This window comes from Lithobates pipiens, unplaced genomic scaffold (genome assembly GCF_037356315.1).
Source record: "Lithobates pipiens isolate NorthernLeopardFrog02 unplaced genomic scaffold, aLitPip1_a1.2 Scaffold_16, whole genome shotgun sequence".
In the NCBI taxonomy this organism is placed as follows: Eukaryota; Metazoa; Chordata; class Amphibia; order Anura; family Ranidae; genus Lithobates; species Lithobates pipiens.
The window spans coordinates 406933484-406961291 of NW_027507748.1; the positions used below are offsets into that span (position 1 = coordinate 406933484).

Consider the following 27808-nt stretch of genomic DNA (forward strand, 5'->3'; position numbering starts at 1 on the left):
TACTTTACTGATTAACTAAAAACTACATTTTTATAAGCTGTAAGAATTCAACATGAAAGCATCTCTAATCCCTGTAGTAATTTTTACCCCATAATTTCCTAGGTTCTTCTTTGACATTGCAAATAATTGTCCTCCGAGTGACACTGTTAATCACAGCCTCTCCTTTATTACTGATGGAAATGTTCTTGCCTTACATCGGTTGCTTTGGAACAACCAGGAGAAGATTGGACAATATCTATCCAGTAACAGGTGAAGATTACATTTTTTTTTTTTTTCCTAGTATCTAATTTTAGTGTCCATTTTTGTCTTCCACATCCTCCAAACAAAATTCTTATATTAAAAGTAGCAAGAATCTACTTGCAGTTGGTATGAACTCTACTGCAGGGACCTTAAACACAGGATTATATGTTGCAGTCCTGGGGATTGAAGGTTTTTTTTCTCCAACAATATTTTCATGTATCCACTGTTGCAAAAAAAAAATGACTGGCTCTACTATAGGTTCAAACCCCGATAAGATATTGTATGGAAATTGTATTTGTTTGGCCAGAGTGTATATTTGGACGTGGTCTAGTAGCAGTAGCTTGGCCATGCATATTTGCTGCCACAACAGGTGGTGAGAAGCTGTTCTTCAATAACTGATTGCATGGACAGATGCTTGTCATCCTGCTCATAAAGTTTCCATCTCTAATCTTTCCTTATGGGTAAATTGATAAAAACATAACCATCACCTTTTTAGTCTTGGTTTAACTCTGCAGAATGTTTCTTGATGTGAGCTAATGTTGTGCAATAAACACATCTTTCCATAGATGTATTTAGAACAGCCCCTCCAAGTAGGGTTCTATGTGCCCATAGTGTGGGTCAGGCATTCCAGTTCTTCCAGTTTGTGTTAATTTTTTTATGAAGCTGTTTGTAAAGGGTAAAATAAAATGTTTTTTTTGTTTTTGTTTTTCCCCCCCTCAATCTTTTTATTTCTAGAAATCCAAAGCAGTTTTCCTCTTTCCTTTACAATTTTGCTTACATTTTATTGAAAGTTTTTGTCAGTTTATAAATGAACATTTTAAGAGAGGGCTTTGCACAGTACACTACCATGCTGTGCAGTAGTAAGAGCAGTAATACTGTTACTCTGGCAATGCTCCCAGGCCTGGATACGGGGAAAATACCAACATCCCCTTCTCTCCTCCATGTGGCATTTTTTTTAAACTTTATGCAGATAGAAATACTAACAGCAAAAAAGCATTACATTTCATGTGAATTCTTGCAAAATGAAATGCCAGTTAATTTAATATATTGTAAACCAAGTGAGAGGAGTTAAATGTATCTGAAAAAAATCATACTGAGTCTTATGTTTCATTGCCTGCTTTTTAGGAGTAAAAAAATAAATAAAAGATATTACAAAGTTTAGTATGAGTTTTAGTATGTGCAATTGAAATAGACTGGTTAGGCTTTATATGAGACTCTAGCGTGAAATCTCACTTGTGTTTATTCTTAAGGGACCACAAAGCTGTTGGAAGGAGACCATTTGATAAAATGGCAACTTTACTCGCCTATCTTGGGCCTCCAGAGCACAAGCCTGTGGCAGACACCCACTGGTCAAGTCTAAATCTCACAAGTTCTAAGTTCGAAGAATTTATGACTAGGTAATTACAGAATCTTGCTAGAGATATGTCTGGGATGTTTATTTTGTTCAGACTAATAGCTATATACTCCCCCCCCCCCCCCCCCCCCCCCCCCAATTTTTTCTATAGGCACCAGGTACACGAAAAAGAAGAATTTAAAGCATTAAAAACTCTAAATATATTCTACCAAGCAGGGACATCAAAAGCTGGAAATCCTGTTTTCTACTACATTGCAAGACGGTAAGTTGTACTTGCTAGATATTGTCCAAATACAGCAGTCATTTTGTTCTTGCGTTGTGGGGGTTTATTTTCATCTAACATAATTTATTCTAAATTTTATATATATATATGTATATATATGTATATATATGTATATATGTATATATACACACACACACACACACACACACACACACATTTATTTTTATTTTATTCAAATCGGAAATCAGTGCTTCAGTTAAAATTAAAGTAAATGTTGGGGTTTTGGGGAGTGCTTTTTTTTTTTTTTTTTTTAATGAAAAGTAATCTTGCAGTAAAAGACTACATGTACAAAGGCTTCATGTACACGGGGCATTTTTACAACCTCTCCTGAACAGTTTAACTTGACAGATAGTAGCCGACATTTAAAATGTCCGTTTTGCTGCATTTACATGCCATGTTTAGAGGCGTTTTGTCTCTTTTGTGTTGCAATTTGAAAAAAAAAAAGCTGTTTACAGGCATTTGGCATTTTAAATGCCTCTGAACATCCGTTCTGAATGCAGAATCACTATCAGATCTGATTACGTTACAGTCATGGCAATGCGACACTCTTCAGCACTAGGTGAGGAGACTTATGAACTAGTGTAGCCAAAGTCAGGATAAAAGCTCTATTGCATAAAATATTTAAAACAAAGTCTATGAATGTATGTTACTTTTTATTTCAATAACGTAAAGTAACATTTATTATTTTGAGGCTTTATCTTTTACTACCATCTACTCGCTTCCCGCCCACAAATGAACCATGTGGGGTTTTTCCAGTATTTAGGACGGACAACTCCGTCCCCACCCACAGTATCTGAGCCTGGATTTGGCAACATAGGAACCCAAAGATGCATCATGGGATGAACGGGAGGAAGACGCAGGCATGGGTAGAATTAAGTGAACCAAATTCTTTACCATTGTATGAGTACAGGTCCACGTTTTTTTAATTGGTCTGCTAGTTACTGTATGTCCTTTACTGCAAACTGAATGTACTTTGTCCATTCCTTGTTTTTCCGGCACATCTATAGTGGTTTTTATATTGTACAATTATTGGTTATTCAAGCAGAGCTTATTTACATTGTAAATGATATTCTTATGTCTCCTGAAGTAAAGTTTTAACTGATGTCTGAATTTTAGAATATTTCAAGTGTTTTTTTCAGGTGTTTTTGAGCGGTTTTCATTTAGGCGTTTTACTGTGACCAATAAAAACCTGTGTAAGGTGTGGAGTGATGCTAGAAAAGGGAAGGGGAGCTGCTGCTTGAGCTGAAAACGCCTGGAAAAAAAAGCTAATTTCCCACTGTTCAGGTGTTTTTCATTGAAGTCTGAGGACAAAAACTCAAATCTGCCTGAAAAGTAGCCCTTGTACTTTGAGTGACAGGCATTTTGCTACTGGCGATAAAACCCTCTAATGTGAACAGGGGCCATCGGAATGAATGGCATTTTGCTTGCTGAAGTGTGACCAGGGTCTGAAGTATGTTCTTAGTAGAAGTTGCATAAAATATTTCAGCAATTTATCTCATAAAAATGGCTCTCCTATGAATATATATATATATATATAGAGATTTCCCTGTAAAGATTTCCCTCACTTTATGATCTGAAAACACTAGATATCACCCAGAGTGAAGGAAATATGTTCCACATAGGGAGTAGACAGCTATAAAACACTGATGTATGTACTAGAGCTGCACGATTCTGGCCAAAATAAGAATCACTTGCTTAGAATAAAAATATAAGGATTCTCGTGGCGTAAAATCTTTCACATTATATAAAAAAAAATAATTGGGCTAACTTTACTGGTTAGTTTTTTTTAAAATTCATTAAAGTGTACATTTTTTCCCAAAAAATTGCATTTTAACGACTGCTGCGCAAATGCAGTGTGACACAAAATATTGCGACAACCACCATTTTATTCTCCAGGGTCTCTATTAAGAAAATATGTATATTTGGGGGTTCTAAGTAATTTTCTAGCAAAAATAAATAAATAATTATTTTAACTTGAAACCAACAAATGTCAGAAAAAGGTTTAGTGTTTAACCACTTCCCGACCGCCGCACGACGATGTACGTCGACAAAATGGCACGGGCAGGCATAAGGGCTTACATGTACGTCCTTGCCTGCCCGCCGGTCGGGGGCCCGATCGGGCCCCCGCCCGGTGCCTGCGGCGGTCGGTATTCGTTTGGGAGCGATCCCGGACGAGGGGACGGCCATTCATTCATGGCCACCCCCTCGCGATCGCTCCCGACGAATGAAAATGCTCCGTGACATCACTTCCTCTCCTGTAATGTAAACACAGGAGAGGAAGTGATGTAATCTCTCCTCCGTGTCGGTATTTTTCGTTCCGACACCGAGGAGAGAGGATCGGTGAGTTGCACCAACACGACACTACACAGTAGAACATGCCAGGCACACTCACACCCCCCCGATCACCCCCCCAATTACCCCTGCCCCCCAGTCACAGTGACACCAATGTCATTTTTTTTTTTTTTTTTTTTGCATTGGTGTCATTTGTGACTGTAATAACTGTTAGGGCAGTTAGGGTTAGCCCCCTTTAGTTCTAAGGTACCCCCCTAACCCCCCCAATAAAGGTTTAACCCCGTGATCACCCCCCGTCGCCAGTGTCACTAAGGCTGGGTTCACATTGCAGCGGTTTATGAGAACGGATGTGATTCGCACCGCACTGCAGTGCAAATCACATCCGATCTCTGTGCGATTCGAGTTCAGCCATACAGATAGTATGGCTGAATTCATGTCGCACCCGCCGCAAACTCGCACGGGACCCTTTTTTTGGTCCGCAGCAGAATCGGATCGCATGGGTGTTCACACCATGCGATCCGAGTTTGCAGATCGCACTGCGATATGCGAACTGATCTGGGGGTGTCATTAACATTTCACTGACACTCCCAGCAGTTCGCATAGGGCAGTGTGAACTGCCGCCGGGAGGCATGTGATGCGGGAACCCGCCGCGGATTCGTTAGTTTCAGGGCACCCGCCATTTATTACCTAGTCTCACTAGTGTACCCCTAAATTTAGGGGTGTCTACTTTCCAAAATGGGGTCATTTGGGGGGGGTTTGTGCCATCTTGGCATTTTATGGCCTTCAAAACTGTAACGCCCTTAGAAAGCCTGAAGGCGGTGCTTGGTTTTCGGGGCCCCGTACGCGGCTAGGCTCCCAAAAAGTCCCACATATGTGGTATCCCCGTACTCAGGAGAAGCAGCAGAATTTATTTTGGGGTTTCATTTCACATATGCCCATGGCATGCGTGAGCAATATATCATTTAGTGACAACTTTGTGTAAAAAAAATAAAAATAAATTTTTTTTTTGTCATTATTCAATCGCTTGAGGCAAAAAAATAAAATATTCAATGGGCTCAACATGCCACTTATCAATTTCCTTAGGGTGTCTACTTTCCAAAATGGGGTCATTTGGGGGGGTTTTGTACTGCCCTGCCATTTTAGCACCTCAAGAAATGAGATAGGCAGTCGTAAAATAAAAGCTGCGTAAATTCCAGAAAACGTACCTTAGTTTGTAGATGTGACAACTTTTGCGCAAACCAATAAATATACAATTATTGACTTTTTTTTTACCAAAGACATGTGGCTGAATACATTTTGGCCTAAATGTATGACTAAAATTGAGTTTATTGGATTTTTCTAATAACAAAAAGTAGAAAATATCATTTTTTTTCAAAATTTTCGGTATTTTTACGTTTATATCGCAAAAAATAAAAATCGCAGAGGCAATCAAATACCATCAAAAGAAAGCTCTATTTGTGGGAAGAAAAGGACGTAAATTTTGTTTGGGTACAACATTGCATGACCGCGCAATTACCAGTTAAAGCAGCGCAGTGCCAAATTGTAAAAAGACCTCTGGTCATTTACCAGCAAAATGGTCCGGTCTGAAAGTGGTTAAGTGGTTAAACTTCCCTCGCGCTAAAGTGTACTCCTTTGAGCTGAAGGACAAATCAACGTTGATACTTAAGTCCCACTGCTAAAGAATGTTGTGATTCTTGGCAGACAGACATTTTTTTTTTCCCCCTTTCTTTTGAGGGCTGTCAGTTTCAGCAGAGCAGAGTGAATTCTCTGCATAGAAAGGATCTGGAAATACTTTGTCAAGATTGCAATGGGGGAAAAAATTGTGATAACGATTAATTGTGCAGCTCTAGTATGTACTAACCCTTCCACGCTGTACTCATAGTTGTATTGCCATTGATATTTCCCTTTTTTCTTGTGACAGGAGCACAGGAGGCATGGGTAGGTCCCTAGTAAGGGGTAGAGTCCACTGTTAAATTATAGTACTACTGTATAGTAAAGAGAAACTGGCAGTAGTAAAATGTCAAACAAATATATAATAATTAATCTGCATTCAACAAAAGCTAAGAAGCCTTCACGTTGGCCTAGTCATCATTTTGTTTGAAAGGAATACGCACTTCCAATTTTCTGTGCACAGTGTGTTTTTTTTTTTTTTAAGGGATATTAAAGGTTCATCTTATAAAAAGAACCAACATGTCATGCTTACCTGCTCAGGTGAGTATTAGGTGGGGGGAGCAGCACATAGGTTCATAGTGTTTTTTTTTTTTTTTTTTTTTTTTTTACCTTCATGCATTCTATGAAAAAAACGTTACAACCACATTAAAGGAGAAGTCCCCCATGAGCTCATTTGGCTGGGCTTCTTCTGTGGGTCACAGGAGTGCAATTCCTTCTGCACTCCTGTGACCCGTTTTCAGCAGAGAGCGAGCTGAAGTCCACTCTCTGCTGACTTCACGGGAATCCGTTCAGGCACCACGTCGTCCTAACAGTCTGGATCTGCCAGATACCAGTCTCAGCCTTTCGGTGAGCCTGATACAGGCGCTCCCCTCCAAAGCTTGACACTCCAGTGAGCACGGACTGACTGACAGAAACTCTGCTCAGGAAGCTGTGAGAACCAATGGTGTTCAATTGCTCAGTTTGCTCAGTTCTCAGTGTAGAGGTGCCAGGGGGCACCCACATCCACCTAGGTAAGTATCTACCCCCCCAATACTTCTCTTTTAATAGTCTGATGTCAGATTTAGCATAGTGACTAACATGGTGACATTGCAGCACTGTGGTCCTACATTGAGTCCGATTAGGCCGTTGTCTACAAATTTTCTTGTAGGTGTCCTTTGGGTATTTGGGTTTCTTCTCGGTGAATCTGACAGATTTTCCTTCAAAATTGAAGATCTGGTACACTTTTTCCTGCAGATCCAAGGAAAAGAAAATCTGGAAACTTAAAGTGGTTGGAAAGGTAGAAGGCTTTTTATCTTAATGCATTCCATGCAATAAGGTAAAAAAAAAAAACCCTGTGTGCCGACCCCCCCCCCCCCCCCCCCACACACTTACCTGAGCCCATTCTCAATCCAACAGTGTGCCCGAGAGCAGCCCTCACAGGGCAGATTGATAGATGTTGGTTCCTGCTGCTGTCAATTAAATCCTATGATGGGGAAGGGCCGAGCCACACTGGCAATGAGATCAAGCCTGCAGTTGTGCCACAATAGGAAATGGCTTCCATTGGTGGCACACCTGAAAAGAGGAGGAGCCAGGAGTGTTGGCAGGGACCCGAGAAGGCGAATTGGGGCTGCTGTTTGCAAAACCAGGAAAGTATCACGTTTGTTAAAAAATAGAAATTGCAAACCGTTTAAGTCCTATCCGTACCTATAGAATGCTGTCTTTTTAAAAACGGGCACATCTCAGACAGAGATTTCACTAAATTGAACGTCACCTCTCTCACATGATACCACGGAGTCCGTTATCTAGAAATTCATTGTTTACCCGCCTAAAAATATGGTTGATTAATACAAGGTTTCTTAGAGAAAATAAGGCTAAATGTTTTTTAATGTAGCTGATCTTTTCCTAAATCATGTTTTGCAATAAAATGGTGAAAGTTTTATATAGGTTTACAGTCTTGAAAATTATGCCCCATATCATTATTGGTGGGTACTACTCCTTCAGTCATAATACACTTTTGAGCTGCTGCCATAACCATGACATTTTTAGCATGCAGTTCTTTAAACGGTAAAGACATACAGAAATGTTTTAAACATTTATTGTATGAATATGCATGGATCAATAGTTTATGCATTAGTACAGAGATATTTCATGGTTCACATTCAATTTTTTATTAAAGCAGTGCTGGTTTGTAAATCTTTAATCCTTGGCAGAGTTGGAGACAGAATTGCAAACTTTGTCAGGCACATTAAAAAACCGTTAAATGATTCCCAGTTCCTCATTTGTAACATGCCATTAAACGGTTCTTATAACAAGGAAGAGTATCAAAAACAAAACTGCAAGCCACTTCTCTTTCTGTGCTGCTGAGGAGGGAGCAAGATCATTCAGTTGTACTGTGGTGGCTTGTATCTCTACAGACACAGTTGTGCTTGGCAGGGTTAAATTGTTATTTATTACATTATCAAAGCTCACAATAACTGTGGAATCATACATTTTAGTCTCTTCTATTTCATTTGAATTGAATTGATTGTCTATTTCATTCCCAAAATAATTAAAATCTAAATGAATCATTCCATCTGCAGAGTTTTCCTCTATCATTAGAGAGTCCTCTGAGCTTGCATGTAGAATGCTGCTTGTGTTAACTGGGGCTGCAGTTAAATCCTCTGGGTATCGTATTTTTTTGTATTGCTTGGGTTCTTGCACTTCTAAGAAAAGCGAATGATTTGTAGTAAACAATGGCATGTCGGCAGTAGTGACTTCATTTTGTGCTTCATATTCAGTTGAAAATTGCTTGGTATTCTTGTATCTTTCATTGGCACATGGAGAACCGATTACATTATTCTTTTCTACCCACGTCATAATATAGTTCATACCTTGTGTGTCTTGGCATGACCATGGGTTGTTGTACAGGGTGATCTCTTTTACATGTGTCAGGTGGTCAAAAGCATGGGTTGGTATGTAGGTGAATCTGTTGTTATGCAGGTACAGATTCTGAAGCTTGGGCATTCTCACAAATGTTTCTGGTAATATCTGTATTAAGGAATTGTTGGATATATCTATTGTTAGTATATTACTGGGCATATTGGTTGGTACAGTCCAGAGCTGGTTGTAACTTAGGTTTAGGAGCTGCAGACTAATCAGTGTATTGTTAATGAACACTGTCCTCTGCAGGCTGTTTTTGGAGAGATCAAGCACCTTTAGGTTCCACTGGTATGCAGTGTCCAATTTATAAAGCACTTTGATGCTGTTATTTGAAGCATATAGCTCCCAGAGAGACCTTGGCAAATGGGAAGGGAGGTTGCTGAGCAAGTTGTGGGAAAGGTCTAGAAACCTCAGGTTAGTGAACCTAGTCAATTGATGGTCTATATCAGACAGCTGGTTGTAAGACAAGTTCAGATGTGTGATATTGTCCTGGAGTCCATGTGGCAATGCAGTCAGACTGCTGCCCGAACAGTCAACATTTCTGTTTTTCAGGATGCAAGAACACTTCAAGGGACAGAGACAGAAGATGTTTGGTACAGAGCATAAAAGAAACAGAAGTCCTGGCGAGGGCTTGATTTGGCAATCCATGCTTACCTGCAATCAAATATTCAGTAGACATCTTAAATATACAATTTTTAAAACTATAGTTATCTCCATAGATTTTGTGTGGCTCGATTAATTACATAAAGAAGCAAGATATATTTACATTAGTTCAGATTATATAGGTTTGTCTTGCATTGTAATATGTAAAAATTAACAAATGCCATTTGTGGGACAAGTTAGCTTTTGCATTTTCTTTTTTCTGGCCCTAAAGATATTCAGTGAATGAGTTTGGCGTTCTACTTTTTTGCTGCATGTCTTGTTCAGAATGCTATTGCCATTTAACACTGGCTTCTAATGTTACTGCAGTAAATAGTACATTAGTGACATGAATAGATAATTGCATGACCTTTTAATGTGTTAAGTCATAAATAAAACTTACCACTTGGTCTTCCTATTCAGAATCAATACATAGCTAATGTAGACGGTGCTATTAGCTGATGGGCATTTATCCAGCTCTTAAGGATGCTTGCTTCTGGTAGTTGTGCTTGTGCCTTTCAGCTGCATTGTACTGCTGTAAGCTGGAGCTCTGTATCCATCTGATCAGCTATTCGGAGGACTGCAGAGCAGATTCTAGTGCTGACTCAAATTTATTGAGAGCATTGCATAGCCAATCCAGCAGCCAGGCTGATCTCTGAACTGGGAGCGAGCCATGGGACATAAAAAAAAATGCCCCTGTCTATATTCACACTTAATTGCAGTCCTCCTGAGTTGTAATAGCATTATGAATGATGAAATTAATTTTATAACCAGAATAATTTACTTTTATATGCTTTTTCAGAATGATATGCTACTTATAGCATTATGTAGGGATAACATTTTGACAGAAATATACATCCCATTTTGAAATGAACTGCTCACCTGCATTGTGGACATTGCATATTTCAAATATGTACATATTTTACACAGGTATGAAAATAACAATTTGTCTACCAGCTTTTGTGTCTGAAAACCCTATCTATGAGCTGAAAGAGCTCTGCAGGAAAAATAAAGCAGGACACATTTATGCATTCACAGAATTTCCACTAGCTTGTTGAGGTGCTAGCTTACTTGGTACCTTTTTGGGAGACAAAGTGCAGCAAAGTGTATTTCAAATAATTAACTTGATTTTTGACTATTTTTTTATTTTATGTTGAGTAAAGATGGTATGGCTAAAAGCCATAACCTTCTGCTTTGTTTACTTTGAATCTGAAGGTCTGTTTAGCAAATGCAGTTTTACTCTAAGGCTGCATTCACTGAGCGTATCCTTTTCAGGCGTTTTTTTTTTAGGGTGTTTGTCAGTCATTTTGCAGCGTTTTTGTTACAGGTGTTTTGAGGTCCAAAGGTCACCAATGTAAAAAAAACTGTAAAATGCCTGTAATCTGCATAAAAAGCTCATGTACTTTTTTTTTGCTTCAGGCGACACAACTCTCATATGTGAACAGGGGCCATTTAAATGAATGAGATTTTGCTTGTTGGGCATTTTGGAACTTTTGAGATGAGCGTTTTATGAGCTGAAAATGCTCAGGTGTCAATGCCGCCTAAAAAATTTTTTTTTTAGTAGTAGTAGTTATACATATATGCTTACAACCACAATGGGTGGCTGGAGCAGATGCAGAATTTTGAAGAAAATTAAAGCAGAACTAAAGTAAAAATAAAAAAATAAAAATTGTGAACAGGCAGGCTCTTTACTGCAGAAGAAAGATGCAATGTCTTCTCTGCAATTAAATCGACGTAACTGCCTGTTTGCAGTCCCCTGCAGGATGTACACTGAACTGTGCATGCACTGTCTCCAGCACGGTGCCAATGTTCCAGGTTAAAAAAACAACCTGCACTGGCTAATCAAGGCGGCTGAGGATCAGCACCCAGAAGAGGCCATGATGTTTTTGTTTTTGTGTTTTACTGCTTCCTTGGAGGGAATGCTTTTTTTTTTTTTTTTTTTTTTTTTTTTAGCACATTTTGAGCTTACTTTTTTCAGTTATTTTTACACAGCCCTTTTCATTTTGCATGCTTTTTCTTTTCTACTTAATTTTTTTGTAAATATACAGATTTTAGAGGCATCATGTAAGTTGCTACATGCAACCTCTTCCCATGTGAGAGTTCTTAGACCTAGCAGCCATTCCCAAGACGCTAAGCACGGTCACTTAACAGAGGGAATAGCACAGCTGCTTCCACTAGAGTCCATCTGTATGGATTTTAGTGCTGGCTAGGAAGAGTATTTAAACTGCTAACAAGGTGTCAATGGGTTGTGCATTATGCACACACGGTCACTTACTGTTGAGATATGATAGCCTTGTGCAAGGACGGCTATGTAATACTCCAACTTTGAGGGAATATGGATGCCAGGGCTATAAGGCTCCTTTTATTCTGGCAGAATGATCAACTCTGCCTGTCAGTTTTTTAGACGGGCTCAATCTGTCTATCCATTGTCTATATAGACCGTCGGGTGTCAACTAACATTTCTGCCAAAGTCTGATCCTATGTGCTAAAAAGGGACAGATGCAGATCGAATCAGATGGCTGTCGGGTGTATAGTTACATCCGACCACTATAGAGGAGAGCAGGCTCTGTCTGCTATGCATAAGCAAAGGGGGCAAGAACAAGCCATCCACCTGCTTAGCGGGAATCAGCGAACAGATTCCTCACTGAGCAGGTGGACTCCTCCTAGCTGAGTCCTCCCCATGTGAAAGGGGCCTAAGTGAATTCATTTCATACATATTTTGTATGTTAATGGAACTAATTTGATGTGTCAAGATTATCATACCAAACTTGCTATTCTTTGCCATGCATGAGAAGGAAGCAAAGCATGTACTGATATGTCTGTTATAGAACTTCACAAGAGCTCAGGTGGAGGTGGTGGTAAAAGTTGGTCCTCCATATCGTGAAAAGAATCCGTTATATTAATAGTATTTTCTTGGTATAATGAAATCTGATTGCAGTTTTCATCACTTGGTGTAACATCCATTAGTGACAGAGGTTGCAAATCCCTTTCATCTCCTGTGACAGGGAGCTCATCAATCTGTGGCGGCATTGGAAATTGTAGAATATCATCTGGTGGAGGTGGTAGGGATGTTTCATCGTTTAATATGTAGTCTTGAGGATGCTGTTTAGATTGTTGTCCTGCAGATCCAGCTGATGAAAAACTTGTTGTTTCACTTGATATGTATGGCATTGTTGGAGTGATATTGGTTTTACTGTCATCTTCATCTTGAGTATTTACGTCTTTATAATGTCCTTGAGATGTGTTTTCAGAAACATTACTTTTTTGTGGAGCCTGTAGTTCATTAAGTATTATTGGGGCCGAACTTGTGCTTGAGTGAGACCTTTGTCTACCCAGGATATCTTGATGGATGTTCCCATCTGCCAGTGGGGATGGTCCGGCCCAATTCTGGTCGGCTGTGTTCTCCTTTTTAAAGTGTTTCCATATGATAATGCCAGCTATTGCTATTAACATGAATATTAAAAGGATTCCAATAACAAGTGCCGCTAGCCAAAGGTATTTCTCTCCCTCTGATTCATCATGATCCAAATTACCTTTATCCATATTTTATGAATAATTTTACCTAGAATAACAAGTAATTTGGCAGAAAAAAAATGAGTTCTGTTTCATTGGTAAGAGAAAAATCTTGCACAATATGAAGCTCAACTTTTTATGACATTTTGATTAGAGATTTGAGTATAGTTAATAATAATGTTTCACTTCAAAATATGCCTGTAGCTAGGACTTTAAAGTAGTTGTAAAGGCAGAAGGTTTTTTTTCTCTTAATGCGTTTTATGCATTAAGATAAAAAACCTGTGTGTAGCAGCCCCCTAATACTTGAGCTCCCTCTCTATCCAGCAATTGTACAGCCCCAATAATACTTGATGAACTACAGGCTCCTCCTGATTGTCTGAGACAGACAGCAGTATTGGCTCCTGGTGCTGTCAATAAACATCAGCTAGACAATCAGGAGGGCCTCCGTGTCTGAATTGATACATGGAGCTTCTGCTTGGTTCAGGTTCCCCAATAGAAAGCTACTTTTTGGGGGCACTTGACAGGCGGGAGGGGCCAGGAGTACCAAAGTGGGACGCAAGAAGAGGAGGATCTGAGCTGCTCTGTGCAAAACCACTGCACAGAGCAGGTAAATATAACAGGTTTGTTATTTTTTTTATTAAAAAGACTTTTTTTCATACATCATGGGACACAGGCTAATATTCATTACCTGCTTGGGTTATACTTCATTAGGTGAGTGGACACTGGTAAACCAAAGGTCTTCAGACAGGAAGTGATCCCCTATAGAACCCCTCCCCTATAGTAAGCTTTTTTTTTTTTTTTTTGCCAGTTTCTCCAAGGTGGATGGCACAGTTTGTTTGAACACTCTGACCTCCAGGTCTCTAGTCCCACTAACTTGACCGATCAGATCCATTTGACACAGGCTTTTATGCTTAGATAAATGGTACCCGATCCTTGCAAAGAACACTCAAGATCCTGCAAAGTTTTGCCTGTAATGCGGCCCCTGTGCTTTGGACCCCGCGGAGTTGAAATTTTGGACAGTGCTAAGGCATTTCCTGCAGGGTGTTGTACAGGTCCAAGGGAGTGCACCCTAAACATGAAAAGGGTACCCAGTCATTGAAGGTCCAAGTGACAGGAACCCGTCCTGAAGGGTGATGATTGGGCCCTTAGTTTCTATGTGGCCCTGCGCGGCTAAGTGAAACCCCTTTTATTATTGTTGGGTGTCACAGTGATTGTAACAATCAGTCAAGCTAGCTAGGAGCTGGACATCTGTGTGCGGCGACCATACGGGGGAGTTTTGGACTAGCTGTGAGTGTTTGCAAAGTGTACCTTTTTTTGCTTGTCTGGCTGTTTTCGACCTGTATGATGGTGCACAACGGTGTGTTATTTCTCCTTGGTTCGCCGTGGCGCACATGTGTTCGCAAGAGTGCCACTGGGCTCATCAGTTTGTTTGGCAGCCATGGCGCACACGGCTTCGCCGCACATGCACCGTAGCCTTTATCTGGTGTGCACAAAGATTTGCCTTGTATGCAAAGACAATCATGCCCATTCCCCCGGGACCACGCACATGCGTACGCACGCACAGAACGTTCCGGCGCACAGCCAGCTTATTTAAGCTGTGTAGGCCAAGCATGTGGTGCTTCCAGAAGGCAGCTGTGGGACACAGCGAGCTCTGAACAGACAGTGGTTCCTTTTTCCTTAACCAGGTCACTTTATTTGCCAGGTGTTGCTTGGCAGGCTAAAGGTGCTTGTTGCATAGGGGCTTGGTGAGCCCTATTAAAGGGTCTCCCTTCTGAGGTGTTTTAATACTACACCCAAGTACTCTTTTTGCGGCTATTAAATGTCTTCCAAAAAGAGGAGTGAGACTAACACCACAGGGAAGTGCACACCTATGTCGTCAGTTCCTGATGAACCTAGATGTATCCCCTGAAAGACCAGAGGCTTCCTGGCCAATCTGAGCCGCTGTGCCTATCTGGTATTGTGCCTATAGTAAATGCTGCTGCTTCATCCTTTATCACTAAGGATGAACTTCTTCAGCTCTAGCCAGGTTAGAGCACAGGATTGCTGACATAATTGCCTCCATCCCACAGGGTGGCAGGAAGCGTAACACATCTCCCTCCACGGAGTCTCCTAGTCTGGAGCAAGAATGGGTTGAGGATGGGGAAGAGCTTAAAGCTCAGGATTCGGTGGAGTGCCTTCCGAGCAATCTGGACCAGAAGATATCCAGTCGATATCTGCCTCTCAGTCGCAGAGGCTTTTGAGACTGACTGACGGAAATGGTTTGTTTTGCCTTCAAGCTGCCTCTTGCAGAGCTGACTTAGGCCCCCCCCCCCCCCCCCCGGTCCTCTTTGGTATCTCTGAGGCCTCTTCAGGTCACACAGACTTTCCCTCTAAACCCCCTTTTGGAACAGGCAGTGTACGCTGATTGGGAACATCCTGACAGGAATTTTGTTCCTCCTAAGAGGTTTTCCTTTTATATCCCATGGATGAAAAGTTTGTTAAGAAATGGAGCATGCCAGCTGTAGCTGCAGAACTCTCTTCCTTAAAGCGGTAGTAAACCCAGTTTCAAAAAACACTTACATTCCCGGCATGCCGGAAATGCTAACTTTCACATTGGTTGTGCTCTCAACCAAACTTTCAAACCATCCAATGGCTGGTTTCATAACTGATCACATGTGCAGCATTATGGCAGTTGAAAAATCATTAGAGGCCAAGATGGCAGCTTCCTTGACTGAAAACGATAGAAGGGTTTACTTCCACTTTAAAAAAGAGCTTAAGTTGTCCGGTAGATAACGCACAGGGCTTAAAAGACCCTATTGACAAGAAATTGGAGTAATAAAGGCTTCCTTTTCTTTGGCCAATTCAGCTATTCAGCCAGCTGTTACAGCAATTTGTCAGGTATTTCTCAGTCCGTAAAAGGATCAGGTCAAATGGTCTGATGGGCCTAACTAGGAGGATGATCTGCCTGAAAGTAAGACAGATATTCCTCGAGCGCTTTAAAGCTATTGATGCTTTAAAGGATTCAATACAGCAGGTTTCTCATCCGGCTCTCTTGTCTGCACATATGTGCAGACTTTTATTGCTTAAGAACTGGTCAGCCAAGCTTCCTTGTAAAGAGTTAATGTCAGGTTTCCCGTTTCAGGGGGAACGTTTATTCGGTGATCACTTAGACAAATATATCCAAAAGTTTTCCGGAGCGAAAAGTTCTCTACTTCCTGTGAAGAAACGCAGCAGTCGTCCCTCAACAATTCCGAATGAGTGGGTCACCGCAATTATATCTTGCGGTTACAAGTTGGAGTTGTGTGGGTTCCACCTCAGAGGTTTCTAAGATCCAGCGTTCCCTCGGATCCTTCAAAAAGAAACTTATTGCTTCAGGCACTACATTATCTAGTGCAAGGAGTGATTGTAGTGGTTCATGTATTCGAAAGTGGCACAGGGTTTTACTCAAACCTGTTTACGGTTCAGAAACCAAACGGACACAAGGCCCATTTTATACCTCAGGTCCCTGAACAAGAATCTATTAATACCGTCCTTTCTGATGGAGTCTGTCCACTCAGTAGTAACCTCACTCCAGAGGGGAAACTTTCTAGCCTTCATCGATATAAAAGATGCGTACTTGCACGTACCTATCTTTCAGACCCGTCAGAGGTTCCTATGGTTTGCAGTAGAGGAACGTCGTTTTTAGTTTGTGGCTCTACCTTTCGGGCTTGCTACAGCTCCCCGGTGTTCACAAAGGTCCAAGCACTAGTACTGGGTCTTTTAATGGCCTAAGGGATCCTGGTGCTTGGGTATCTGGATGACCACCTTCTCAAAGATCACTCAGTACAGGCTCAAGTGGGGCGCATAATATACACAGTGCGGTATTTGAAACATTTAGGCTGTATCTTAAGTATCAGTCAGCCTTGAGACCAGCTCAAAGTCTAAAGTATTTAGCTCTGATCCTAAACACAGTGCAAGCAAGAGTATTCTTGCCACCCGTGAAGGATCTGTGACCTGAAGATTCAGGTGCATCAGATAAGGGGCACCAGACAACCCTCCATTCGACTCTGTATGAGTTTTCTAGGGAGAATGGTATCCTCCGAGGCAGTGCCCTATGCCCAGTTCCATTCCAGGCCCTTACAACAAGACATCGTGTTGGCTTGGAACAGAGGAAGAAAAGCCCTGGATTATCCAATGTGCTTATCGCCTCAGGCATGCTTAAGCCTAAACTGTTGGTTGCAGAATCAGAACCTGCGAAAGGGAAATCCTGTCTCCTGGTAACTTGGAGAGTATTGACTACAGATGCCAGTCTCTTTGGCTGTGGGGCGACCCTAGACGGGCTCACAGCTCAGGGGAAATGGTCAGGGTCAGAGCAGACCCTGCCCATCAGCATCCTATAATTACAGGCAGTGCATTTGGCCCTACGGTCCTGGGCGGTGGAGCTTCAGGACTGCCCCATCAGGGTTCAGTCCAACAATGTCACGGCAGTCCAACAATGTCACGGCAGTGGCCTATATAAACCACTAAGGTGGTACCAGGTGTCCTTCAGCTCTGAAGGTGGTGAACTACATACTAGACTGGGCAGAGAGACGTGCCAATTATATCGGCAGTCTATATCTCGGGAGTAGAGGTCTGGAAGGCAGATTTTCTCAGCCGCCAGCAGATCTGCCTGGGGGAATGGTCCCTACACCCAGAGGTGTTGCAGGAAATTTGCCAACGTTGGGGATGGCCAGAGGGCGACCTACTGGCATCCAGGTTCAACAAGCTACAGCAGTTTGTGTCTTGAACCAGAGAAACTCTGGCAATTGGAGCAGATGCTCTGATAGTTCCATAGAGCCAGTACTCCCTGGTTTATGCTTTCCCTCTGATCCCTCTCCTTCCACATGTTGCGCAGGATTTGGAGAGAGGGGTTTCCAGTCATTCTGGTGACACCAGCCTGGCCCAGAAGGCCCTGGTTCCCGGAGATTGTGAGACTGACAATGGGGCGACGTGGAAGTGTCCATGGCAGTCTAATCTACTGTCTCTAGGTCCTATATTCCACCCCAATTTTACAGTCTCTAAATTTGATGGCATGGCTATTAAAGGGCAGTGGTCATCAACCCTGTCCTCAGGGCCCACTAACAGGCCAGGTTTGCAAGATAACTGAAATACATCACAGGTGACAGCATTTGCTGCTCAGTGATTGCAGTGTTCTAGTCTGCATCTCCCCAAGGTTATACTTAAAGGGATTGTAAAGTGATTTTTTTTTTTTTTTTTTTAAATAACAAACATGTTATACTTGCCTCCACTATGCAGCTCGTTTTGCACAGAGTGGCCCCGAACCTGCTCTTCTGGGGTCCCTCAGCGGCTGTCTCGGCTTCCTCCTGCAGGTGCTTCTCACGTTCATGCGAGCTCCCTCGCATGGTGAGAAGCTTCTGCGGGCGCGCTCCCGTGATACAGCCGGCGGCTATAGCCACTCACTGTATCACTCGGCCCTGCCCCCGGCGCTCCGCGTCAGTGGGTGTGATTGACAGCAGCGTGAGCCAGTGGCTGCGCTGCTTTCCATCCAGCCAATCAGCGGCCAGGCTGAACGGTGGAAAGGACGTCGGGGGACGAGTGCGGGACTTTCGAAGGGTGAGGTAAGTAAAACTGGGGGAGCTGGGGGCGCCGAGACTGTCTCAGATGTTTTTTTACCTTAATGCATAGAATGCATTAAGGTGAAAAAACATTTACCTTTACAACCCCTTTAAAACCTGGCCTGTTGGTGGGCCCTGAGGACAGGGTTGATGACCACTGCATTAAAAGACCGTGGTGTCTACTCTAGTGAATGCTTGAAAAGCTGTCACTAGGAAGATTTATCTTAAGGTCTGGAAGACTTGTATTGCTTGGTGTGAAGCCAGAAAATGGCATCTTTGGAAATATGTGATTGGGAAAAAAATTCTCTCTTCTACAGTCAGCTGTGGAAATCAAATTGGCTTTGAGTGCAATCAGAGGTCAAGTATCAGCCCTATCAGTATTCTTCCAAAGGCCTTTAGCTTCCCATTCGCTGATCCGAACCTTTATGCATGGGGCAACTCGCACACCCCCCCCCCCCCCCAATTAGGTCACCTATGTGTCCTCGGGACATGAACTTGGTGATGTCTGTGTTACAGAAACAATCATTTGAACCCATTAAGGAAATTGCATTACACTTGCTGTCATGCAAGCTAGCCTTCCTTATGGCTATCCCCTTGGCTACTAGAAGGGTGTCTGAGTTGGCGCCCCTTTCATGCACGGAACTGTACTTGATCCTTCACCATGATATTCGTGTTATGACCTGTTCCATCCTTTTTGCCATAAGTGGTATCGGCCTTTCATTTAAATCAGGACTTTATTTTGCCGCCTTTTTTCTATCAGCCCCGTTTGGTGGAAGAGACTACTGCATTCTTTTTTTTACGTTGTCTGGGCAGTCAAGGTTTATTTGTCTAAATCTGTGGAGATCTGAGGAATAGACTTTTATTTTATTTTATTTTTTATTTTTTTTTACCAAAAGAACCGAAAAAAGGACAGGCAGCTTCCACTGCCAATTGGGTCCGTCAATTGGTCATTCAGGCCTACAGTCTGAAGCATAAAGCTCCCCCCTTTAGGGTGAAAGCTCATTCTTCCAGGGGTATAGGAACCTCCTGGGCTTTTTGCCATTGGGCATCTGTGGCTCAGATTTGTAAGGCTGCTACCTGGTCTTCAGTGCATACGTTCACAATTTTTTTTATCAAGTGGCTGTTCGAGCAGCCGAGGATTCGGCTTTCGGACGCAGTGTACTGCGGGCTACCGTATAAGTTCTGATGGCTATTGTTTAGCAAGTTGTCTTCCTCCCCTCAAGGCTATTGCTCTGGGACATCCCAGCAGGTAATGAATATTTGCCTGCCTCTATATCCCATGATGTATAAAAAAGAAAATAGGATTTTTGCGTCCTACTTACCTGTAAAATCGTTTTCTTTGAGTACATGATGGGAATGGGACACAGATCCCTCCCCCCTTTTTTGAGAATTTAGTGCTTGCTACAAAATTAAGTACTTCCTGTATGGGATGGGTTATATAGGGGATCACTCCTGTCTGAAGACCTTTGGTCTACAAGTGTCCATTTACCTAATGATGGTATATAACCCAGCAGGTAATGAATATTACCCTGAATCTGTGTCCCATGTTGTACTCAAAGAAAAGGATTTTACAGGTAAGTATGCCGTAAAAATCCTAGTTTAAGATGTGTATCCATCTGGAGAGATGGATATACAACGCTGGTGGATTTTTAAAGAAGGATTGCAGGTATGTATATTTTAACATGGTTACATTTTCCAGCTTGGACCAATGTAACTGCATATACCATACCTGGCTGATCTCCATTAAAATCACTAGGATGCTACTCCAGTGATCTCCACTTGTTCGGGGTCCTGTGCTGAGTGGCCACCCTACGGTCTCCTGAACATAGGAGGTCGGTCGCTTGGCAGCAGTGACATTTAGTGAATGTTTTGCAGTAATATTATCTATGTCAGTGATTTCCAGCATGCTTTTATGTATGAATATCCATACCTGGAATTCTTCTTTAATCTCTATTTACAGCACTGTTTGTTTTCCTCACTTTGGGGTAACTATGCATTTGTAGTAAGTTGGGTACGCACCAGTTGTATTTCTAACAAAAAGGTTTTGTCTTTAAAACGTAAATTTCTAAATGTTAGTGGGGTGACACTGACATTCATTTTTTGACCGTATTGACAAGAAAAGTCAAAGGACAGGATGGAAATTTGTTTTAAAATGAATACATTTCTAACAGTGTGTGTGGTTTTTGTTTGGTAAAGACTATTGGCTCCAAAATTGATAGTTAAACAAGCAAAGTACCTGAATAATATTCGTCAGAACATTGAATATACTGAGTTTTTTTGTTGTACAAATTTGTGTTTAAAAAAAAAAAAAAAAAAAATAGCCGTGTAAACCCAGCTTTAGACACCAGAATTCCACTTCCTCCTGTTAGCCTCTATTTTTACAATCTCTTTATGACTGTGAGGTGCCGTATGTACTGTGCATCCACATTTTCATTACAAGATTGCTTGCTTACTGTTGTGTGTTTGCATTTTTTATTTATTTTTTGTTCAAAAGGATATTCACCTTCCTGTGTTGGTGTGTAAATGCGTGCATAACTGTTTATTTTTCATGTCAAAATGCGTACATTGCACAGAGATCCTCTGCATGTTATATTTTGTATACAGGGTTTATTTTTCCTATTTTACCAAAAAAACAGTTATTGGGCAGTAATCTGAATTTCCATTGATAAATTATAGCTGTAGAGACCTAATCCCCAGTTTTTATTGGCAGCTATTGAACTAGTCAGCCCTGACTGCTGCTATCTTTTCATTTGCCAGATTTCCATCCTGATAACATGCTCTGAACCCAAAGTGGAAAAGTGCTATTAAACCCCAAACTAAAAAATCTAAATATTGCAGCTTACCAATTATTAGATGGGGTGGCTGTATTTTTTTTTTATAGGCTCTTCCCCTTGATCTGGCCAGTAACCACACTTCCTGTGCCTACACTCTGATTGAAGCAGCAAATGAGCACATTTTGGACAGCAGCATTGTCAGTCGGGGGGGAGGGGAGTGTTAGATGTTTTAGCAGATTTAGCCCAGGTTCACAACGTGTACCGTGCACCATTTAGTTCAGCTGAACTCGCACAATTTCATTCCTGCATGTCAGTCCCAATTTCGGACGATTTCAGACATCTGTGCGGGTTTCTGAACAGATGTCAATGGAAATCGCATCCCGTACAGAAACTACTTTTGGAAATGAGGACAGTGCCATTGCTGCTGACTTGGCGTGCGATTTGACATGCCAAATCACACCAAAGTGAACCAGGGCTTACACTAATAAATTTGAGCAAGACTCCAGCTTGCCCTTTATGATTAGTTACAGCAAACGGTCCGCCCCCCCCCCCCCCCCCCCCCCTTGGGATCAATGTTTCACTTAAATAAAATTGATAATTGTAAGCACCCTTATCGGTGGTAAATGGTTTGTCTCATCCCTGTAACTTGTACATCTGCACAAGCGTATTCTTTTGAATAACAAACTGGCTGGATCACCAGATCAAAATAGAAGAAAGCCTAAAGCCCCTTTTACACTACCGCAACTTTGATGCAATTTTGCTGCAGTTTCACGGAATGGACCTCAACTCTCATCAAAGTCAGACCAAAGTAGTACACGGACTACAAGTCGGCACAAGTCTGATCATTGGAGGAGAGCAGGCTGAGTTCTAGCACAGTTAGAGAAGACCATGCTGTGCTTTCTTGCTTAGTGTGGTCAGTTTTTAATTGGAAAGCAGAGGGACTGGCAGGAATACCAGGGATTTTGCACAAAGAAAACAATACAAGAGAACAGGACACTTCTTCGTACACATGCATTATACAGCTGGCACATATCCGGAATAAGAAATGTTGGGTTTGCATATTATTACTTGCAAGACGTAGTGGTTATTTTAGGGGTATGGACCATCGATTGCTCTCTATCGAGCGACGTGTCTAAAATCAGATGGGCATCTGTTCCCCTATCCATCTGGCACAACCCATAGAGGACAGTGGGCTGTGTCCACTTTTCACCAGCAGAATGGACGCAGACCTGTCATCCACCTACTCAGCAGGGATCAGCAGCAAGATCCCCTGGTGAGCAGGCGGTTCCACTGGCAGACTCACAGTGTAAACGAGGCCCAACTCAAAAGTAAGATTGTACTGTTATAATATAATATTTTGGAAATTCAGATAATTGCATAAACTGAGTTTAGGACTGGTTTGTTGAAGCAGTTTTTGGCTGAGGCTTCTTCTTCTACTATAGTAAACATATATATATAGTTGTGTGGAAGCCAGTTCGCTTGTGTTTGGTTTGTTCGGCATTCCATTGGATAGATGGGTTTGCCACCTTTGCTCCCTTGTAGAGCACCCGGGACCCCCAAAGCCTCTTCTTTTTCTCTTCATATTCCTGGGGATTAGCTCAGGATCTCCCTGTTTCACATCATGCCCCATACTATTGACTTATGACTAAGGTGATAATGAGGTTCAGGCAGGGGGAAAAGGGATGTACCAGTACTACCAGAACCAGTGACCAAGAACCTGATTGGTATTTGCAATTTAAAGCACAGCTGCCTATAGGGTACTACAGTTGCTCTACAGGGGATCAGGGGAAACTTGCAGCCACCTGGAGTACACCGCTAACCAGTGTTGCTTTGTACAGATGCATTTGATGATTTTATTACATAATTGTATTGTCTATTATCTAGACTACCACCTTGTTTCTAAAAGATTTCATTTAATTTTAACATTAACATTTAAAATCCTTAGTTAACCACTTGCCGCCCGCCCTATAGGCAATTGACGGCGGCAAAGTGGTTTCATAATCCTGACCGGACGTCATATGACGTGATCAGGATTATGAGCCGCTGCGCGCCCCCGGGGGCGCGCATCGCGGCGATCGTTGTTGCGGGGTGTCAGTCTGACACCCGGCAACTACGATCTCGGTAAAGAGTCTCCAACGGAGACTCTTTACCATGCGATCAGCCGTGTCCAATCACGGCTGATCACAGTGTAAATGGGAAGAGTCTGTCAGACGCGAGTAGAGGAGAGCCGATCGGCTGCTCCTCTGACAGGGGGGGGGGGGGTCTGTGCTGATCGATTATCAGCACAGCCCCCCCGAGGATGCCCACACTGGACCACCAGGGACGCCACCAGACCACCAGGGAAAAGGTAATAAAGGTCATAATCCTCCCTAGACCACCAGGGATGCCAGTCAGCACAATGGGTGCCAATCAGTGCCCATAATGGATGCCATTCAGTGCCCACAATGGGCATCACTGATTGGCATGCATTATTGTTTGGCACTGATTGGCATCCATTACTATAGTATAACACTGATGCCGCCTATGAGTGCCCACCTGTGCCGCCTATGAGTGCCCACCTGTGCCGCCTATGAGTGCCCACCTGTGCCGCCTATGAGTGCCCACCTGTGCCGCCTATGAGTGCCCACCTGTGCCGCCTATGAGTGCCCACCTGTGCCGCCTATGAGTGCCCACCTGTGCCGCCTATGAGTGCCCACCTGTGCCGCCTATGAGTGCCCACCTGTGCCGCCTATGAGTGCCCACCTGTGCCGCCTATGAGTGCCCACCTGTGCCGCCTATGAGTGCCCACCTGTGCCGCCTATGAGTGCCCACCTGTGCCGCCTATGAGTGCCCACCTGTGCCGCCTATGAGTGCCCACCTGTGCCGCCTATGAGTGCCCACCTGTGCCGCCTATGAGTGCCCATCCGTGCCGCCTATCCGTGCCGCCCATCCGTGCCGCCCATCCGTGCCGCCCATCCGTGCCGCCCATCCGTGCCGCCCATCCGTGCCGCCTATCTGTGCCGCCCATCCGTGCCGCCTATCCGTGCCGCCCATCCGTGCCGCCTATCCGTGCCGCCCATCCGTGCCAATTTGTGCCACCTATCAGTGTCCGTCCGTGTCGCCCATCCGTGTCGCCCATCCGTGTCGCCCATCAGTGCCGCCTATCAGTGCCACTTCATTGGTGCCACATTGGTGCCCATCAGTGCCGCCTTATCAGTGCCCATCAGTGTAGCCCCATCAGTGCCCATCAGTGAAGGAGAAAACGTACTTATTTACAAAGTTTTGAAACTGAAACAAAAAAAAACATTTTTTTTTTCAAAATTTTCGGTATTTTTTTATTTGTAGCGTAAAAAATAAAAACCGTAGAGGTGATCAAATACCACCAAAAGAAAGCTCTATTTGTGGGAAAAAAATGATAAAAATTTCATTTGGGTACAGTGTAGCATGACCGCGCAATTGTCATTCAAAGTGCGACAGCGCTGAAAGCTCAAAATTGGTCTGGGCAGGAAGGTGTTTAAGTGCCCTGTATTGAAGTGGTTAAAGGAAGTACATGATCGGTTTTCTATGTGGTTCACTTGAGGCATTATTAAACAAGGCTGAAATTATAAATTTATGGAAAACCTTTTCAGGGATGCTGTCATATATTGTACTAGGAAAAAAGAAACTTTAATGTAAACTGGTTGTAAAGACAGAACATTTTTTACCTTAATGCATTCTCTGCATTGAGGTAAACATTCCAGAGGAGTATGGCCCCCTCACCCCCCCCCCCCCCCATACTTATCTGACTCCTATCTCAATCCAGTGCTGTGCCTGTCTGCAGCAGCACTGGTGGCTCTATATAAATAACTTATAAATATTAAACTATATCCGTATACAACTCAGACATTCTGCATTTATTGATGGCTAATACAGAACAAGACTCCACTATTGCTGTGAAGTTACACTGAAGGACTGTCATCACTGAATTAATTGTAGTTGTCAGCAATTCTGTTTTTTTATTTTTTCACATACCAGTGACCAAAAGAGACCCTTGATCTCCTAAAATATTGCGATTGTGTTTCATTTTTGGTGCTACGTGCATGGTATAGTCCAAAGACCATACAAGAAAAAGACTTGAATTTGGAGAACTGTCGCTTTGTCCGTTGTCCCGTTAATGACTTTTTGATGGATTCCCTTTAAGGTATACCTTGGCATAAAACTAGTCTAATAATATATAATGGACCCCCCACTTCTAAATGTAAAATGACTAATTTGAACCTAACCAAATTAAAATGGGAAGAAAAAGATTTTTACCCCAGACCCATAGGAAGCCTTATAGACACCAGTGAATGCAGACTGATGGGATGAGGGGGTCTGCTTGTTACTTCATGGTCCACTTTAAGCACTCTGTATTATGATTTGTTATAATGCACAAACTAATGATAGAAGTATGGATTGTATAGTAATTTTGTGACAACACAGTTTACAGAAATGCACTAAATATGCACTGTATAACTATAGATTTTAAAACCTAAACTAGTTTGACCTTGTCATCAGACATTTCTATTTTTACTTTGTGGGTAACTAACTTGTGTAAACTTAAAATGGCTTTTACTGGAAAAGTGAAGTAAATTTGGTAACAGCCTCATTTGTAACCTTTATACAAAATCCCTACCAAAAATGAACTTGCAGTTCAGTGGATGAAAGGGTCATAAACAGCCCATATTTTCTAGAAAGCATTTTCCTGCACTTACTGTCGGACAATTCCCTTTGTAGTCAGTAATACTTGTAGACTGTACTAACTAAAGGATTTCCATGTCTCTCATCTGCAAGCAGTGAGATTTGATTCTGTTATGCCCGTTTCTTCTGCTTTATGATGACACTACCAAATACTGTTTAGTTTTGAATATAATGTAGGTGTAAGGTCTTTACTACTATTACCCCAGTAGGGTCCCCAAAATAAATGAATAATGCTATGGAGACAGTGAACAGTGTCAAGTAAAAGTGTACTTACCAGTTTATACAGAGGTTGTCTGCTGTGTGTTAGTCAAACGAAGTGAAATTGACAAGACTGTTTTAGTGAAGTGCAGTTGTAACAGCTTGAGTCACATCAAAAGGAAGTTCTTGAGTTTCAGGAAATGTGTTGATGTGAAATCGCTTAGCCATTTTTAAGATGGTGGCTTTTGCAATGTGTTTACTGGAAGTGTGTTGCTGATAAGGGTTAAGGCAAAGACTGTTACCCAATAGTGAAGGCAATAGTAACTTATCATAGCGTAACTTATCATATACTGTATCTACACACAATGATTCCCAGTGGGTTAAATCAAATTACCAGGAAGGGACAGGGTTAAGCTTAAATGTCTTCCAATTCCAAATTAAAATGTGTAGTAGTATTTATTTGGGTCAGGCATAAATTCTCATTAAGTCTTTTAATCCGGTAGATGCAATCTATTGCATAGTAATTGTTTTTAGATTTCTTTAGTCGGTGAAATTTTATACTTTTCAATTGTTCTAGAGACTACATAAAGTACATATGACTTTGCCAATGTACCAAAATGTCTTCTTTCATTTTAACCTCACATGTCTCGCTTTTGAAAAGATAAGGTTTTGTTTTATTTTGGTCAACAGGTAGTTATCTGTAAATATGCCACTACGCACATTATTTCGCAAACTCAAATTGACATTCGAAAGAACCTGCTTGAGGCGTCCATCCTATAAGTGTGCGATTTCCCAGATCTATAAAATTCTCCCTTCCTGAAAAAGTGTGAGCATATTCTGAGGCAAGAGTCACCTCTGAAGACCTGTCGCGTTATATGGTCACAGATCTCTAAAAGCCCAGTTTGCACCTTTTTGTATAGAGAAACTAGTACAAAATCCTCTTTTTGTACCAAACCCGTGAACTTCTATACTCCATGTGTCTCTCAGCAAGTAAGTGCTGCTGGCACTGGAAGAAGCTGGGAACAATACACCACATCTACTTGTCCTGCCCCATACCCTATTGGCGGACCATCCCAACCCTCATCCATTCCCTCTTTGGATCCTGGGTCCCCTTTAATCCTGAAAATGTTCTTAGTTCTCCCCCTCAAACTTTTTCTAAATCCGCTTTAAAAAAAAAAAAAACACCTGCAACTCAACTAACAACTGTGAGTTGCTAAGTTGCGCTGTAAGTTGCATACAAGGATCCAAAATTTAAAGCGGATGGAATACCTTAACACCTGAATAGCTCCTTACACAGTCACAACCGAGTCTCAGAATCTCCTCTTGGGGACTGAAGTAAATATTATACAATAAATATTATTGTACCTGTATATTTGTCTAATTCCTATAGTTAGTCAATTGAAACTCTGACCACATGTTACTATTGCTATCACAATAATACAAGGTTCGCTATGAAACCAAACACATGGTTTATAAGTAATAGTCTTATTTATTTCCCAAGGAAATAAGAAAGCTAACTTGAAATACTAGAGAAAGATATTACAAATCTAGACCAACAATCAGGACATATAATACAAGAACATCATAGATACTTATCACAAGGCTTGTTTCTTCCAGCTATGCTCAGATGCTGAAAAGGACCAGAGCCATGAGGCTTGGGCCCAAGCCATGATCT

At 42.0% G+C, this 27808-nt stretch overlaps 3 protein-coding genes across 8 annotated transcripts in view; 1 reads left to right on the plus strand and 2 right to left on the minus strand.

The window, feature by feature from the left end:
• Nucleotides 1-27808, plus strand: part of NF1 (neurofibromin 1) — a 436753-nt gene that overhangs the window by 245271 nt on the left and 163674 nt on the right. For all 5 annotated transcript variants that reach the window (XM_077482413.1, XM_077482415.1, XM_077482416.1 and 2 more), the window contains 3 exons: nucleotides 103-249; nucleotides 1491-1637; nucleotides 1746-1856. In XM_077482413.1, coding sequence (XP_077338539.1) covers nucleotides 103-249; nucleotides 1491-1637; nucleotides 1746-1856 — 405 coding nt within the window. The remainder of the gene's footprint in view (nucleotides 1-102; nucleotides 250-1490; nucleotides 1638-1745; nucleotides 1857-27808) is intronic.
• On the minus strand, nucleotides 7899-12260 carry OMG (oligodendrocyte myelin glycoprotein). 2 transcript variants are annotated; one of them, XM_077482408.1, is made up of 2 exons: nucleotides 12141-12260; nucleotides 7899-9392 (listed from the first exon to the last, which is right to left on the minus strand). In XM_077482408.1, exon 2 carries the CDS (start codon nucleotides 9384-9386, stop codon nucleotides 8112-8114), a length of 1275 nt encoding a protein of 424 aa, XP_077338534.1. In that variant the 5' UTR covers nucleotides 9387-9392; nucleotides 12141-12260; the 3' UTR covers nucleotides 7899-8111. The 2 variants fall into 2 exon arrangements, with proteins under 2 accessions (XP_077338534.1, XP_077338533.1); XM_077482407.1 differs by lacking the exon at nucleotides 12141-12260 and adding an exon at nucleotides 9781-11060.
• EVI2B (ecotropic viral integration site 2B) lies at nucleotides 12210-26302 on the minus strand. Its single transcript, XM_077482409.1, has 2 exons — nucleotides 26210-26302; nucleotides 12210-12939 (listed from the first exon to the last, which is right to left on the minus strand). The coding sequence occupies exon 2, from the start codon at nucleotides 12918-12920 to the stop codon at nucleotides 12210-12212; it is 711 nt and encodes a 236-aa protein (XP_077338535.1). The 5' UTR covers nucleotides 12921-12939; nucleotides 26210-26302.